Below are 15,580 nucleotides of genomic sequence, written 5' to 3'. Positions count from 1 at the left end.
CTGGATTTACAAGAAGAACAGGAGACAGAGGGTGGTATTCCATGCTAGTCCTCCTCAGATGAGACCTGTTGAAGTTAATAGGCATGATTAATTTAGGTTCATTCATTCCAGTGGGTCTACTCTGAGAAGGACTTAATTAAACACAACCAAGAGTAGTAACCGAGAAGGTAGGGAAGCAGAATAGAAAGAATGTCTCCTGCCAGCACAGAACTAAATGCATTTTCATCCATATTTTAGTAATTTGTTAGTACCTATCTAAGTTTGGTTCCACAATGCATATGTATTGTTTACTTGTTACTTATTTCCATCGCCCCTGATGGGCCACTTTGGTCTCATTCTGCTGTTTCAGTGAATTCAAGTAAGTAGAGCATTGTTTGATTAAAGAGTTTATAACCAGATTGGAAGAAGATATTGATGGAATCACAGTTCTCGGTATCATAATTCTACGTTGTTGTTGTTGTTTAGTCGTTTAGTCGTGTCCGACTCTTCGTGACCCCATGGACCAGAGCACGCCAGGCACTCCTGTCTTCCACTGCCTCCCGCAGTTTGGTCAGACTCATGTTCGCAGCTTCGAGAACACTGTCCAACCATCTCATCCTCTGTCGCCCTCTTCTCCTTGTGCCCTCCATCTTTCCCAACATCTTTCCCAATTCTATGTATATGCTTTCAAATCTCATCAAAGGAAATAATAATACACCACACAGTCTGGAATACATAATTCTTTTATTGAAGTTTTAACTAAAGCCTCTAAAGTAAGAGCTTTCACGTATCCATGAGCTAAGTAGCTTGCACTATCCAGGTGTCTTTTGTTTTTAAAATGGAGAGTTATAATGTATAGGTTCACTTGAGATATGTGTAATTTTGCTGTACAGCTGTGCTCTGTGCAGTGTTTAACTGCTACTCCAGTGTACCTGGATGTGAGCACATCATGCTAAATGGGCAAAGATTGTAGTTAAGCTCATCCTCCGGTGTACTGTGTTGTCATTGTGCTACATAGTGAGCCTATTGCGTCATACGGGGAGAGTTTTAGGAAAGTACTTTCCATGACGTATAGGTATAGATAATACCAGAGGAGTGAATACATTCCCTACCTCTGATTTATAGCATCATACGAGCATTGCAGATCTATGCTTCCCTGTCAGATGGCTGTGGCTGTCATGCTCATCTCAAGCCACATATGTTAAATGAAGAAGTGTGCAACACTAAATCAAGGTACTGCCATTACTTTCCCTTCGGCAACAAACAGTTGTAAAGACCAGGGGTCGAGTACATGTCTTCACAGCAAACTGTTACGGATCACTTACACAGTGAGTTTGGTTTAGATTATTGTCACTTGAAAAAAATATTTCAAGCTAGCAATATCCCTCTCTGTACACAGGGACACGTTATTAAAAGATTGCATTTTTATTCTGCATTTTCTCCAAGGATCTCCAGACAGCATACCTAATAGTTTCCCTTCCACTCAGTTTTATCTTCAACTCTTCACTCTCTCTCAGCCTCCACCATGATTTACGCAAAGGAATCTAGTGAGCTTCATAGCTGAACAGAGATATGAACTTGCATCTTCCCAGTTCTTGCTTGGCTTTCTAACCAGCTTTAAGCCTCTTTCCATTTGATGGGGCACTTATTTGGAAAACAAAGTGAAATGGGGCGTGTCCTGCACATTTCTAGATCATGCTCTGTTGTCTTCTAATTAAGCACTTTTTATTTTACTGATGCCTGTAGTTGTCGTTTTGCAGTTTGCATGAGATGCAAGCTTTTACAAGTAGTAAAAACATTTTGATAACCATTGTGGTATTTACTGGTAGGTAGACTTGCCAACTTTTATTGTTTCCAGGTTTTGTTTTACAGTCGTACCTTGGATCCCAAACGCCTTGTGAGTTGAATGTTCTGGCTCCCGAATGCTGCAAACCCGGAAGTGAGTGTTCCGGTTTGTGAATGTTCTTTGGAACCCGAATGTCTGACGCGACTTCTGTGGCTTCCAATTGGCTGCAGGAGCTTCCTGCAGCCAATTGGAAGCTGCACCTTGGTTTTGGAAGTCGAATGGACTTCTGGAACGGATTCCGTTCGACATCCGAGGTACCACTGTATTTTTCTAAAACTGATATGAAAAGCTTTACAGTTATTTTGAGTAACTATCTGTTCCCTTTCTTTTATGGTGACCCCCCACAAATCATTACTGTGGGGTACTTAGTTCCTGCTTACTGCAAAGCACCACAGAATACAAGCAGTACATAGGCCATTGGTTCATCTATTGTTTCAAAGCAGCAGCTTTGAGTTCTGAGTTCTGTCCCAGCCCTACCTGAAGATGATGTGGGTTGAGCCTGGGACCTTGTACTTGCAAAGCAGTTGCACTGCCTCTGAGCTGAGGCCTTTCTTTAAGAGCTTGATCAATTGCACTAATAGTTCCATTCTGTTCCTGAGACCAGATTTTATGGTCCACAACGGGTGACCACTGTCTTCTCAAAAATGTTCAGTACAGAAGTCTGTGATGCTCGTGTATTGAATGATACTGCCACTGGTCCTTGTCACAAAAGAACCCAATGCATTACCAGTATCCTTTGGGCAATATCCTCCTTTCCTGGTCTCTTTGAATACCTCTAGAGCGTCACCTTACCCTGGTGTAAGGAATGAGTTGTTCGTAAAAGCCCTCCTGTGGATTTTACTACTGTATTGGCGAAGGTGAAGAACTTGAGTACCATCTTGGATAGAGGTGTCGCTGTTGAAGGGCAGACACTGTTGCCCTGTGATTGGCCATCCACTTCAGTTGAAAAAACCAGGGCACTTGCTGGACGCAACTAGCTACTTGTATCTCAGCTAGATATATCCAATGGTTTCAAAATATTTGGATCTTGTACCATATTGAATACAGATAACTAGGTGTCAGCATTGCTCTCTAAAGCATAAGTATGGAAACATTGCATTCCCATCCAGTTCCCAGCTTCTCCTCCTCACTTTGCTACAGCTTCCACTTCAGGTGGTGAATAGGGAGTGCGCCCACTCACTGCTGCTCCCTGAACCACCTGGATGGAGCTTTTTTTGAAGTGCGGATTTACATAGATGTTTTAAAATTCTTTTTTTTTTCTCCTGTGCTTGATGCTTCTGCTTCTGCTTTGTGGCAGAGAGAACTTGCCACTGCATCTCTCTCTCTCCCCAGCTGTAAGAGCAGCTGGGTTAAGGCAAGTGTTGATGCCTCAGATGACAGTGGTACTGGAATGGGGGTGGATGGGGGTGAAGGAGGTGAGAGATGACAGGTACAGTATGTAAAATGGGGGGGGGGAGGTAAAGATCATTTGTATGCTAGAGTGCTCCCCACTGCTAAGTGATGATAACAATACACATTTTGTCCTTCCTGCTGCTCTTTACTGTTGCCAGGGCCTCTCACATTTCCAATTCTACTGCAATTCTAAGTACGGTATTTGAATGCAAATATTCCCTGAAAGGGACCCAGGTGGCGCTGTGGGTTAAACCACTGAGCCTAGGGCTTGCTGATCAGAAGGTCGGCGGTTTGAATCCCTGTGACGGGGTGAGCTCCCGTTTCTTGGTCCCAGCTCCTGCCAACCTAGCAGTTCGAAAGCACGTCAAAGTGCAAGTAGATAAATAGGTACCACTACAGCGGGAAGGTAAACCAGAAGCGGCTTTGTCATGCTGGCTACATGACCTGGAAGTTATACGCCGGCTCCCTCGGCCAATAATGCGAGATGAGTGCGCAACCTCAGAGTCGGTCACGACTGGAGCTAATGGTCAGGGGTCCCTTTACCTTTATTCCCTGAAAAGAGGCACCAGCTTCAGTCCTCTTAAATGGGCCATAGGCAAACCAGAGTGAACGGTTGCCTTCTTATCTGTGTTGGCTAGCCTTGACTCTTGCAGCACTGCATGAAGCCAGCCTTGAAGAAGGCCACACAGTCTTGGCACCCACTGCCCAGCCTGGAATGTCAGCCAAGCTGTCATCCCCCACTCCCTGTGGGGCACAAACCTGCGCCTGCTAGAAAAATGTCTGCACATCACATTCATAGAAAACAATTCCAACAGTGCATGCCTACCGTATGTGCACACACCTTCAGCCTGGAAGTTAAGTTGGAAACCTGTTTAATCTTGTGCCAAGTCCCCCTGCCCCATGATAATAGATTGTCAAGTGGCCTTTGAGGTTCATAACCAGCTGCTTTGAAAAACCTTTTCCTGATTCACTTTTATTCATTTTAATGTAAAAAGTTCTTTGAAGTTTACAATTCATAGTCCCCAGAGAGGCAGAAAAGTGAAGGGAATGGGCTGTATTCTCCCCCCCCCCTTCAATCTTATGAGGCAATGCATGCCTTAAAGGCAGCACCTTGTTACTCTGGCCCATTGAATGCCACGTTGCATTTCCAAGGGATCAAACCAAAAGTTGAAGAAAAGATAAGAAAATTAGCCCTAATGAAATCCAGAAGCAACAGGCAGTTTCACTATGAACTCAGAAACTCAGAATGCAGAACTGAGCTCTAATTCAAACCAGTCCAAATGCAAAATTCAGATGCTTTGAAGTCTTCAGATAAATCAGTGGAAATCCTTTTGAGCTAGGCAAAGATACACATGCCTTTTCTTTAACTCCTAGTATACTTTGTTCATGAAAAGGTAACTGCCGTCTGTGAAAAATGTAAGAAAGAAAATATTCTCTCTAGCTGCAGAATGTCAGTGGAATTACTATATATTCTAATGAAACCAGACACTGTTATGAAACTAGAGGCCTTTGGCTGAAATATTAATGGGTTATTTGGTATCAGAGTGAGAATTTCACACTCTACTACTTTATCCATTGTCTCTGGGCACCAAGATTGTCTCCTTTTTACAGGCACCTGAGACAGGTGAATTGTTTTCTTCACCCACTGGAGTGTAATCCAGAATCATGTATTCAACAACACAGTGTTGCAGCTAGTCCATCAAGTTAATTTCCTTTTCTTGACTATTTTTGAATATTCCTGTCCCAGCTTTTAATATGAATTTGGGTGCAAGCCAAAACAGCACAAATCAAATTATTAAAATTTCTGGAAATTCTGAAGCCATGGAAAGAAACGGGACAGGTTTTTTTAAAGGGAAACTGAAATCGTGTGGGGAAATTGAAAAATATGCAGTGCTTCCCACCCCCGTTTTTAGTGCCCTTTACAGAATAAAATTCTGTTTGTTACATTGTGAGCATGAAATGTATTATATATAACTTGGTTTGCCATAAAATCATCATGTTTGTTATATAAAAAGTACAGCGTATTCAAAGAATAATTAAAAATTGAATTTACTTTTTTAAATTAAAAGAAATGTTAGAGATAAAGCTATTAGCTGCTGAAATGTAAGGAACCCAGCATCTATTCACATTTGCCAGTTTTTGAGGAAGAGTCAAAAACAATAAAACTTAAGAAACCATCAACATTATAGTAAAACAAAGAAAATCATTTCTCCATTCTTCTACACTGTAGAGTCTACAGTGTCAAGCAATTATGAAGTACTCATTTTCATAAAAGAGCTAAGAATCAGTTAATACTACATGAAATTTAATCAGCCTCATTTTCTGAACTATCGCTAACAGTTTCTGCTTCTTCTGCTTCTTTATATTTGCCATCATATCTATCATAGATGTCTGAAAATTGAAGGTCTGCCTAGAACAAAACAGGTTTCTCCACCCTTTCACATGCCAGTTCCTTTCTTGATTTGGTGTGAGCATTTCCAAGCACAGACTAGATTCCCTCACATGCTGCAGAAGATGAAATAATCTGAAGTAGAGGGCAATCCAAAATTATGTGGTCCAAAGAGTCAGGTACATTCTGGCCACAGGTGCAGAGTCTGTTCTGGTAAGAGATGCCCCTGAGCCTTCCAGATAACACGGAGGACGGAAAGGCATTCACTGCATAAATACTCTGCAGTGTAATGGGGTCACTAGATTGTAAAAATAAGTAGGCATCATTCCATGATGGGGTTGCAACCCCAAATAGGCGGGAGAGCATATGGAGGGCTGGGAAGGGTAGAGTTTTTTGAAATTCATTATCTAACAGCCTCTGCTTAATAAGTGCAAAAATGTGTGATTCCTCAAGTGGCAAGAGCAAATCCACTGTAAAGCCTATTTGCCTAAATTTAAGAATGATGTCAGAAAGCCAGGTAAAATTGTGTTTGTCTTTTAATAAAAAGGTTAGTAAACTTTCTGGCTCTGTATTAAAGTGAATTTTCAGCCAGTATTTTAAGGTAATAATCCAGCCTCTTGTTTCTAGGAGGTGCTGGCCCAACACTATAATAATAAATCCTATAAAAGTTAAGCACCATAAAAGTCATCATAAAACTGAACACTACAGGGATGCTAGCATTCCTCTCAAAATAGGGCAAGTGCCTAATATCGGCATTTTCTGGGGGTTTTTCTATTGACATTTTTGTTCTGACAGCCTGGATAAATGGGTCTTCACCACAATAATCTACTTTGTATGGTTTTAGTTTTGTATTAAATACATTTGCTGTTTTTGTGTTTTAATTTTCTTTAGTGTACGTCACCTTGAGATAGTTGTTTAGAAGGCTATTACTAAGTCAGTGATGATGATAGTAACCCTCCACCCTAGGCAAAATATCCTTGTTCAAGAACAGCTGTAGTTAGTGCACCAGCTGTAGCTGGTCCTAGGCACTCCTGAGATGGATTCAGGAGCACTCCCAACAATGAACCTGTTATTTCAGAGGGAGAGTAGTCCCATCAGGAATAGGCAAATGACTGTTCTCGACGCAGGAACCCCTCATCCATGCTGCTTCTGTCTTCCTAGGGTTCAAGCTCAGTTTATTAGCCCTCATCCATTCCACAACTCTATCCAGAAAATGTTCTAGCATACTAATGATACTTTGCCTCAAAACTCCTAATCACCATCCAAGTGGCATTCATTGGCAACAGGATTGTGCCTAGAAGCACACCATAGCACAAGGACCGTGAGGCATTCTCGGAACCCCCAATACCCATCCTACAGAAATGGTCTATCATGGTCAGTGGTATCAAAAGCCACAGGGTCATTTTGTATTGGGGAAATGTCTTAAGTTATTTCCATTGATTTGTTGTCTCCACCACAGGCTCCCAAGTCAGCCACCCCCTCCTTCACAGATTGTGTTGCTTTATGTACCATGGAATTGTTGTCATCTTCAGGGAGTCAAGACATAGCTTAGTTCAGGGGTAGGCAACCTCTAAGGCCCTTGGGCCAAATGTGGCCCAATCACCTTTTCAATCCGGCCCACAGACAGATGCATCTCTGGGTTATTTGCAGAGCCTGCCTGGTGTTTTTACATGAGTAGAATGTGTGCTTTTATTTAAAATGCATCCCTGGGTTATTTGTGGGGAATAGGAATTCGTTCACCCCCCAAAAAAAATAGTCCGGCCCACCACATGGTCTGAGGGACGGTGGACTGACCCACAGCTGAAAGAGGTTGCTGATCCCTGGCTTAGTTGTTCTGTGCTCCAACATGAAGTTTAAGGTTCCTTTCTCATGATGTGAGGAATCCTGGCTGCATACCCCAATTGAAGCTTACCCTTTTTACCATTTGCTCTCCACTTTCTAGTGCTGTTTTAACTAAATTGTACATGGTAGGAAAGAGATTTCAAACCTGTCCACCATCTTCATTTAGTGACATCACAGTTAAAAAATCAGCTTTGTATTTTATGTCTACTAAATAGTTCAGTCAAATCCCAAAATACATAGAAAATATTCATGCTGAAGTCGCTGGAACTTAGATCGCTTCCAAGTGCAAAAGATCACAGTATAAATGTGTGTGTATGAATTCCCAATTACCTTTCTATGGCAGTTAAGAATACTCCTATCAGACCTGTTCCACATCTTGACTAACTTCCTGCTTCTGATAATGGGCATTGAGATATTATAGAAAGTCTACAAGCAATGCTTGAAGGCAACATGTCTCCTGTGTGGTTCGCTTTCTGGAAACTATTGTTCAAATGTTTACTGTCTCCAGAACAGTAAATATTCCTTTTAGCTATCCTGGTTAATAGCCATACACCTATCCTTTCGGGAGAAGGGGTGCCCAAACTCTTATTCTGGGCATGTAACAGGAAACGTCCACTCCTGGATTCTGCGAGTGACAGAGAGGTCATGTTTTCTGCTATCTCTGCACTGTAAATACTTAAGGACAGAGCGGACCTGGGCGTCTTTACTCAAGAGTAGCCGCAACAGCACCATTGCACCATCATTAGCTGCAACCTAAAGAAATGTGATGGAACTATAGTTTTCTATAGTATTATTTTCTATGCAACTGCTCACTTGCTGAAGAACAAGCTACCTTTTACACTGTGGCCCAAACAACTCAAGAAATGCCCTTATACACTGTCTGGTTCCCTTTCTACCGGTAGTCCTTTCTTCCATGTTTTGTTCTAAAATTTGTGCTAAAAAGCACCATTGAACAAGATTCTATCTCATTGTAGCTGTCCAAATAGATCAGAATCCATTCAAGAACAAGGCATAGTAATGTGCTTTCTATTGTTCCTTTTTTGTTACAGAACAGTAGTAATGCCTATTGCTAATGAGTTTGCTCCAGATGTTGTGCTGGTATCATCTGGTTTTGATGCAGTAGAAGGTCATCCTGCACCACTTGGAGGATATAATCTGTCAGCAAAATGTAAGTCCCCACAGGCTTAGATTTCAGTGATCTCATTTTCATTGCAAATTTACCCTGTTATCTATTTGACTTGTCTATTTAATAACTCACTATACCTAGACTCTTCCTACTCTTGTTTGGGGAGGTTTTTTTTATAGTAATATAATATAATATAATTCAATCCAATCACAAACAATGCAAAAGCACACTTCCCTGTTATACATAGAATTCAGATGCCTTCTTCTATTTATCTAAATGTTATTATCCCACCTGCTGACAGTAGCTTACAAATGCAATATAAAATAAAGACCTAGAAATAGCATAATTAAAAACAGTAAAATGAAATCAGCAACAAAATGCAGTAAAAAACAGCATTAAACCCAAAGACCTACTATCTAAAAAGGTAGATAGATACGGAGTCGGTGCTTTTTTTCTAGACCAGGCATAGGCAAACTCCGGTCTTCCAGATGTTTGGGACTACAATTCCCATCATCCCTGACCACTGGTCCTGTTAGCTAGGGATGATGGGAATTGTAGTCCCAAACATCTGGAGGGCCGGAGTTTGCCTATGCCTGTTATAGACCCAAAGGTGCCAGAATGTACCTCCCTCAGGAGACCCACCCCAGAGCCCAAAGAGGATATCTTTTTTTTGGGGGGGGGGTGTCTCCTCACAAGCCAGAGGCAATCTCTGTCAGGCTTCACTTGTGGGGCTGCCTCAGCCACCTGCACATGGGGACGGACGGACTTCCTCTTCCTCCCAGGAGAAAGAAATGGTTTGCCTGCCTATGAGCCAGAGCAGCATGGGGGCTTCTTGAGCTGAGGTGTGGCTTTTCTGTGTGTCAGTTTGCAGAAGAGCCTCAGCAAAGCCCTCCTGCACCTCCATCTCGCCTGCGCCTCTCTGGAGCTCGTAGAGGATATCCCCTTCAGGAGCCAGAAGTGCAGCGGGGTTTTGCTGAGGCTGGTCAGGTCTCTCCCCCCACTTCTGGGGCCCAGCTGAGAGATGCCAGACGCATTTCCGGTGGGTTCCAGTGGGGGGGAAGAAAGCCCTGCTTGTGGTGAATGTGCAAACCATAAGGGCTGAGTGTGCAAACCATAAGTTCTTTGGAGGTGTAAAAGGTTTTGGTTGAATCACAAAACACATTAACAAATAATGGGTTGCAGTCAACAAAGGGTGGGGAACACTCCTTCTGGGTGTTCCCCACCCTTTGGTCCGCACCCTACACTCAGCTCTCATCTGTGGCTCCTAGAAGCCGTCAGCTTGTGACAGTGGCCACACCCCAGCTTTGACTGGTTGACTGAACCAGGTGAAGGGTAGCCAGTCTTAAACCCAGGGAGAATTAGGGACCTGTCTTGTGAGGAAGACTTCTGGAGTAAACCCTGAAGAAAAATCTGTACCTGCGGCCTTGTGGGATATCTTCAGGAGAAGAAAAGGTTAAGGAGTGAACCCTACACAGTTCTGGAGTGGAGTCCCTAGAATGTTTGGGTGGCATCTTGTATGTCTCCTTCTGGCAACTCAAATATTTTGCTTTGCCTTGCTTTGCACCACATCATTGAGACTGAGACGGGAGGTCTTGTCGTACACACTGCCCAAGCTTGCACCCTGGAGAGGTCTCTTTGGTTCTTGCAAATGCAGCAAACCAATAAAGTTGCCCCATTTGCGCAAGGACTTCTGCTTATGCAGTGGAGGTTTCCCTCCCCCCCCATCTGTTTTGGCAGTTCCCCCAACCTTCTGGAACAATTTTGGGGTGGGGTGGGAAGAGCATGGGGGGTGTTCCATTGCATAAGTCCTTGTGCACACATGACGACTTAGTTGAATGCAATACAATACAGCGGTACCTCGGTTTACAACCACAATTGGTTCCGGAAGTCTGTACTTAAACTGAAGCGTACTTAACCTGAAGCGAACTTTCCCATTGAAAGTAATTGAAAGTGGATCAATCCGTTCCAGACAATGGAAAACACCCCCTAAGACAGCAATTTAACATGAATTTTACTGTCTAATGAGACCATTGATCCATAAAATGAAATCAATAAAACAGTACAAAATGAAAATGTGATTTTTTTTTTCTTACCTGGGCTGATGATAGTCATTGTTTGGATGGGGGCTCAGGGTCCTCTTCCACATCGGAGCGCTTCCGTGGCTGCGGCCCAGTCGCAGACGCTCCGATGCCTCTGCAAAGGCCCGGGGCGAAGGCCGGCCTCCCGGAAAGCATCGGAGTGTCCGCGACTGGGCCGCAGCCACGGAAGCGCTCTGATGCCTCTGCAGAGTCGTGGACGCTCTGATGCCTTCATGGAGGCCGGGCCTTCGCTCCGGGCCTTCACGGAGCCATGGGAGCATCTCTGCAGCTGCGGCCCAGACACCTCTGGTTACTTACTTCTGGGTTACAGTCGTTCGTAAATCAAAAATTCGTTAACCAAGGTGTTTGTAAACCGAGGTTCCACTGTATGATTAAATAAGTTTGGTTCTACCAAATACATTTCTAAGTAATTTTATTCATTTTTGTAATGTTTCCAACTTTATAGAATAAATCAAATCTGCTAACTGTTGCCCTTTTCTTGCATTTCTCGCATCGCAGGCTTTGGGTACCTGACAAAACAGCTGATGGGTCTTGCTGGCGGACGAATCATTTTAGCTCTTGAAGGAGGCCATGACCTGACAGCCATTTGTGATGCGTCTGAAGCATGCGTTTCTGCTTTGCTAGGAATTGAGGTATAAAAACAAAACAAAGCAAAGTCATTATTTATTATTTATTTTTACACACATACTGTGATACACTATCAGTAGTACTCAGATATCAGATCAGGACAGGGCCCTGTTTCGAATATTCTTTTTTCATCAGCAACGTCTTGGTCTCAGCGTGTAAATGTAGTTCCACGCTGACACCAAGACGTTGCTGATGAAGAAAGAATATTCGAAACAGGGCCCTGTCCTGATCTGATATACCTGATATACACGCTTCACCTGATAAATAAATCAACATATAGAAGAGACTTTTTGAGATCATTGCATCATTTGTATCACAAAATGGACTTTATTGTTATAGTGGCCTGAGTTCTTGTCCTCTTATCGTTTCTGTGTGATTCAAGAACTCCAACTTACTTATTGATACTACCGGTATCAGTAGTAGCATCAGTGATTATATTATAATCTCAATTTGAAACCTATCAGTTTTCTATTGTTATGTTTTGGGAAATATTTTCTGTATAAGAACAATAATAAATCATGCTAAAATCCTCAAGTCACTCACACTCCACTTGTCCTATTAAAGTCTTGATAATGAGAAGTCTGGAAAAGCTAGTTGATTTCTGCAGTCAAGAAATACGTTTGGATCCTGTTCTTTTACTGGTCCCCTTACTATTATTTCCTGCTGCATTGGCATAGCCAGGATTTTTGTTGGGGTGGGGCGGCTGAGCTTTTTTTTAAGGGGAGCCACGAAAGGTATTCAGCTTTTTAAAAAGCAAATCAAAGTTCAGGTAGCATAGCTTCTGCGAGGGGGGTGGGGCAGGCTTCTGCTGGGAGGGCAGAACCTCAAATAATTAGGTACTTTCAATGCTTTTCCATAATGTTTGTGGATAATGGCAGACATTATCAGTAGTGGGCCTCAACAACTGCGTGAGCAGGCTTCCTCAGCCTCGGCCCTCCAGATGTTTTGAGACTACAATTCCCATCATCCCTGACCACTGGTCCTGCTAGCTAGGGATCATGGGAGTTGTAGGCCAAAAACATCTGGAGGGCTGAGGTTGAGGAAGCCTGTGCTAGAGGATACCAAATGGTGCTGTTAGTCCTCTTTAGCTGAAAAGCCAAATAAACAAATATTATAAAGAGATCACATTTTGTTACCTTTAGAGACTATAATCAGTTATAATTTCTGTTGCAATTCAACCAAAATCGAAAACTGGGCTATATTTCAACATATATATCCCTGACCACTGGGATGGACACACACACACAAACACACACATGTGCATGTCTGAAACCTGGTGCTTGAAGTCCCAACCGCTGAGATGCAGGTGCATGTTCTAGTCCTAATATTTTCCTTTTTTATTGTCAAAATTTAAACAGAAAATTAAAGTATCAGAAATTCTCATGTATTATACTTTTATTTATATTCATTCTCAAAGTAACTGCAGCTTTAGTTACTTATGTTGTCAAAAGGTTGCAAACAGCAAATGAGCTTTACATACATGTCTAAGATTTTTGAACTACATAGTGGAGAACTGAGTAATTAGGTATGCTTTATTTCCCTAGTCACATTTCTGGCTCATTTCTACCACACAGCAGCAGGTACAAAGAACAAGTACGTAATCTAATACACCTGTAGAAGATTTCACTGAAAGCACCACGGTCTATCTTAGTACTGGATGCTTAGCTTTTTGTAGCTTCATGAGAATTCCATTTTCAGTTTAACATGTTTAAGCCATAAAATGTTGATGGTCAAGGAAGTAACAGTCACTTCAGATTACAAACAAGTAACAGATATAAAATGCACTACTTATGAAGCTGCCCACATGCTGGTAAAATTATGTGCAAATCTACATCTCGCCCGCAGACAATTCTGCATACTTGAGATAAACTCGGAGCACATGGATCTGACTTGGGAAAGAAATGAATGTCACTAATTCATGTTATTGTGAAAATATGCAGCAGAGGTATGAGGACGCCATGCAACTACTATTATTGTCTTCACCAGTGGTGAAAATATGTACATTTATGTAATTCTAAGCAACTATAAAACCCATTCATTGAGGGTTCTCCAAAAACTAAACAAAGCTCAATACATGGAACTGAAAAAAGAATTTTCTCTTTGATCTGAATGTCTGACCCAGTTTGGCTGTGACCAAGTTGCAATTGAGAAATTGTGTGTATGCGCTTCAATTCCTCATAGAGCATGGTACAACTCTCACATTTGAATGATCATTTTTTCCTAGACATACTCTTTTCAGTCACCTCTCTAAATCTGAGAATAGTCATGACGGACAAATTTGTTCAAGATATATGCTATTTTCAGGGATATAAGAGAAATTCATCTACCACAAACAAAATACCATATATTTTTTAAAATATTTAAATGGCTTTATTTATATGTTAAATAAATAGACCACCTTAATATCATCCAAACATAGGCAAAGAGCAGGAATGATTATTATTTTCTTCTGTGACTCTTTGGATCATTGAAACCTATATTCTGAACTCATATACCTTCATCACATCTAGATGTTCATCTACTCTATTTGTGAAAGTTATTTCCCAATCTCACAGCCCTGTCACATTCTAGCGTGACCAAGAAACAGAATCAAGGCTGGAGAAGCAGATATGAGCTAGCTTGATTGTGAGTGGCTGGAATTGCTACAAGCAGAAACCAGGTTTATTATTCACTTCACTCCTAGTTTGGTGGTGGTTGCCATTCACTCCTACAGAGAAAAATAGCACACTGTGCTAGAGGATATTGTTGCATCAAGAGCAAACTTGCCTTTTGTATCTAACACTAGGTGGCCCGACTCACTGGCAGAGATTCTTTAGGAATATTATTATTGTTATTGTTATTAATTGTATTTATATATCGCCCTATACCCAGTGGTCTCAGGGCAGTTCACAGAACAAAATCAAAATATAAAACCACAAAATACATAATCAAAATATAAAAAACAATAACCCCCCACACCAAAAAGCACATTTTAAAAGGGCATAAGATCCTCACAACATTTAAAATAAGACAATTAACCTTTCAGTCATTGCACAAATACCCTGAGGTGTTTGTTTATCCTTGAGATCTCATGATGTTTTACTAGTAAAAAAGTATAAGAATACCTAACATTTATAGAGAATGCCATGTGTACAGTCTTCAGATAAACCAGAGCTTTCCAATCTGTGTGTTGTGCCACGTTAGTGTGTCAGCGGCAGTGTGTAGGTGTATTGCATGAATGCTCCCTGGGGTTGGAAAGGGGTCCGTTTAACCTCTGGTTTGCTAGTAAAACTGAGTGACTATGTCACGAAATGATGCATGTCTACAAAGTGCGTCACCAACATGAAAAGTTTGGAAAGCTCTGACACCAGTAATCCTTATAACAGACGCCTCTATAATCATTTTGTAAAGATTTGGGATAGGCCTGAGGGTGAGAGAATGGTGTCCTAATTTTATGGCTAAAGTGTGGTTTTGAGATGAGGACTTCACATGCTTAATAGCCAAGCTACAACAAATGTTTTCAGTAGAAGTTTGTTAGCAAACAAATGGTAAAAAAATTCCTTCAGTAGCACCTTAAAGACCAACTAAGTTTTTATTTTTGTATGAGCTTTCGTGTGCATGCACACTTCTTCAGATACACTGGAAACGGAAGTGTCAGACCCTTATACAGAGGGTGGTGGGGGTGGGTGGGAATGGGTGATGGGCTGATGGGAGTGGTAAACCTGTGGATGGCTGTTAACGGCTGCTGATGACTGCAATTAGTCCGGGGGGGGGGGGGAGCAAGGGCTGAGGCGCTAAAGAAAGCTTGATCATGCATAATGAGATAAGAATCCGATGTCTCTATTCATTCCAGGTGGCTCCATGGTTTTAAGCTTGGCAAACACAGGTTTATCACTCCCATCAGCCCACCACCCATTCCCACCCACCCCCACCACCCTCTGTATATATATAAGGGTCTGACACTTCCGTTTCCAGTGTATCTGAAGAAGTGTGCATGCACACGAAAGCTCATACAAAAATAAAAACTTAGTTGGTCTTTAAGGTGCTACTGAAGGAATTTTTTTATTTTGCTTCGACTCAGACCAACACGGCTACCTACCTGTAACTCAAACAAATGGTGTGTTTTTTAACCAAGCCCAAGAAATTTATTGATGCCTCTATTGAGGAAGCATGTTTTCAAGAAATGTCTTTTGATGGTTCTCCTTTGTGGATGTGCATAACGTGTGTGTTGCTTATTTTGAGTGAATTCCACAAGCCAGTTGTCTGCTAAGGAGGCCAGTAGGAATAGACATAGAAGGATC

At 41.9% G+C, this 15,580-nt stretch overlaps 1 protein-coding gene across 6 annotated transcripts in view; it reads left to right on the top strand.

Annotated features, from left to right (window-relative positions):
• The window catches only part of HDAC4 (histone deacetylase 4), a 120,366-nt gene that overhangs the window by 95,943 nt on the left and 8,843 nt on the right, over positions 1 to 15,580 (top strand). For all 6 annotated transcript variants that reach the window (XM_035140321.2, XM_060282705.1, XM_060282703.1 and 3 more), the window contains 2 exons: positions 8,498 to 8,616; positions 11,172 to 11,305. In XM_035140321.2, coding sequence (XP_034996212.1) covers positions 8,498 to 8,616; positions 11,172 to 11,305 — 253 coding nt within the window. The remainder of the gene's footprint in view (positions 1 to 8,497; positions 8,617 to 11,171; positions 11,306 to 15,580) is intronic.

The sequence above is a fragment of the Zootoca vivipara genome, chromosome 1 (assembly GCF_963506605.1).
Source record: "Zootoca vivipara chromosome 1, rZooViv1.1, whole genome shotgun sequence".
Classification (NCBI taxonomy): domain Eukaryota; kingdom Metazoa; phylum Chordata; class Lepidosauria; order Squamata; family Lacertidae; genus Zootoca; species Zootoca vivipara.
Note: the sequence above shows the minus strand (reverse complement) of the source record. Positions and strands in the feature narration are given on the sequence as shown.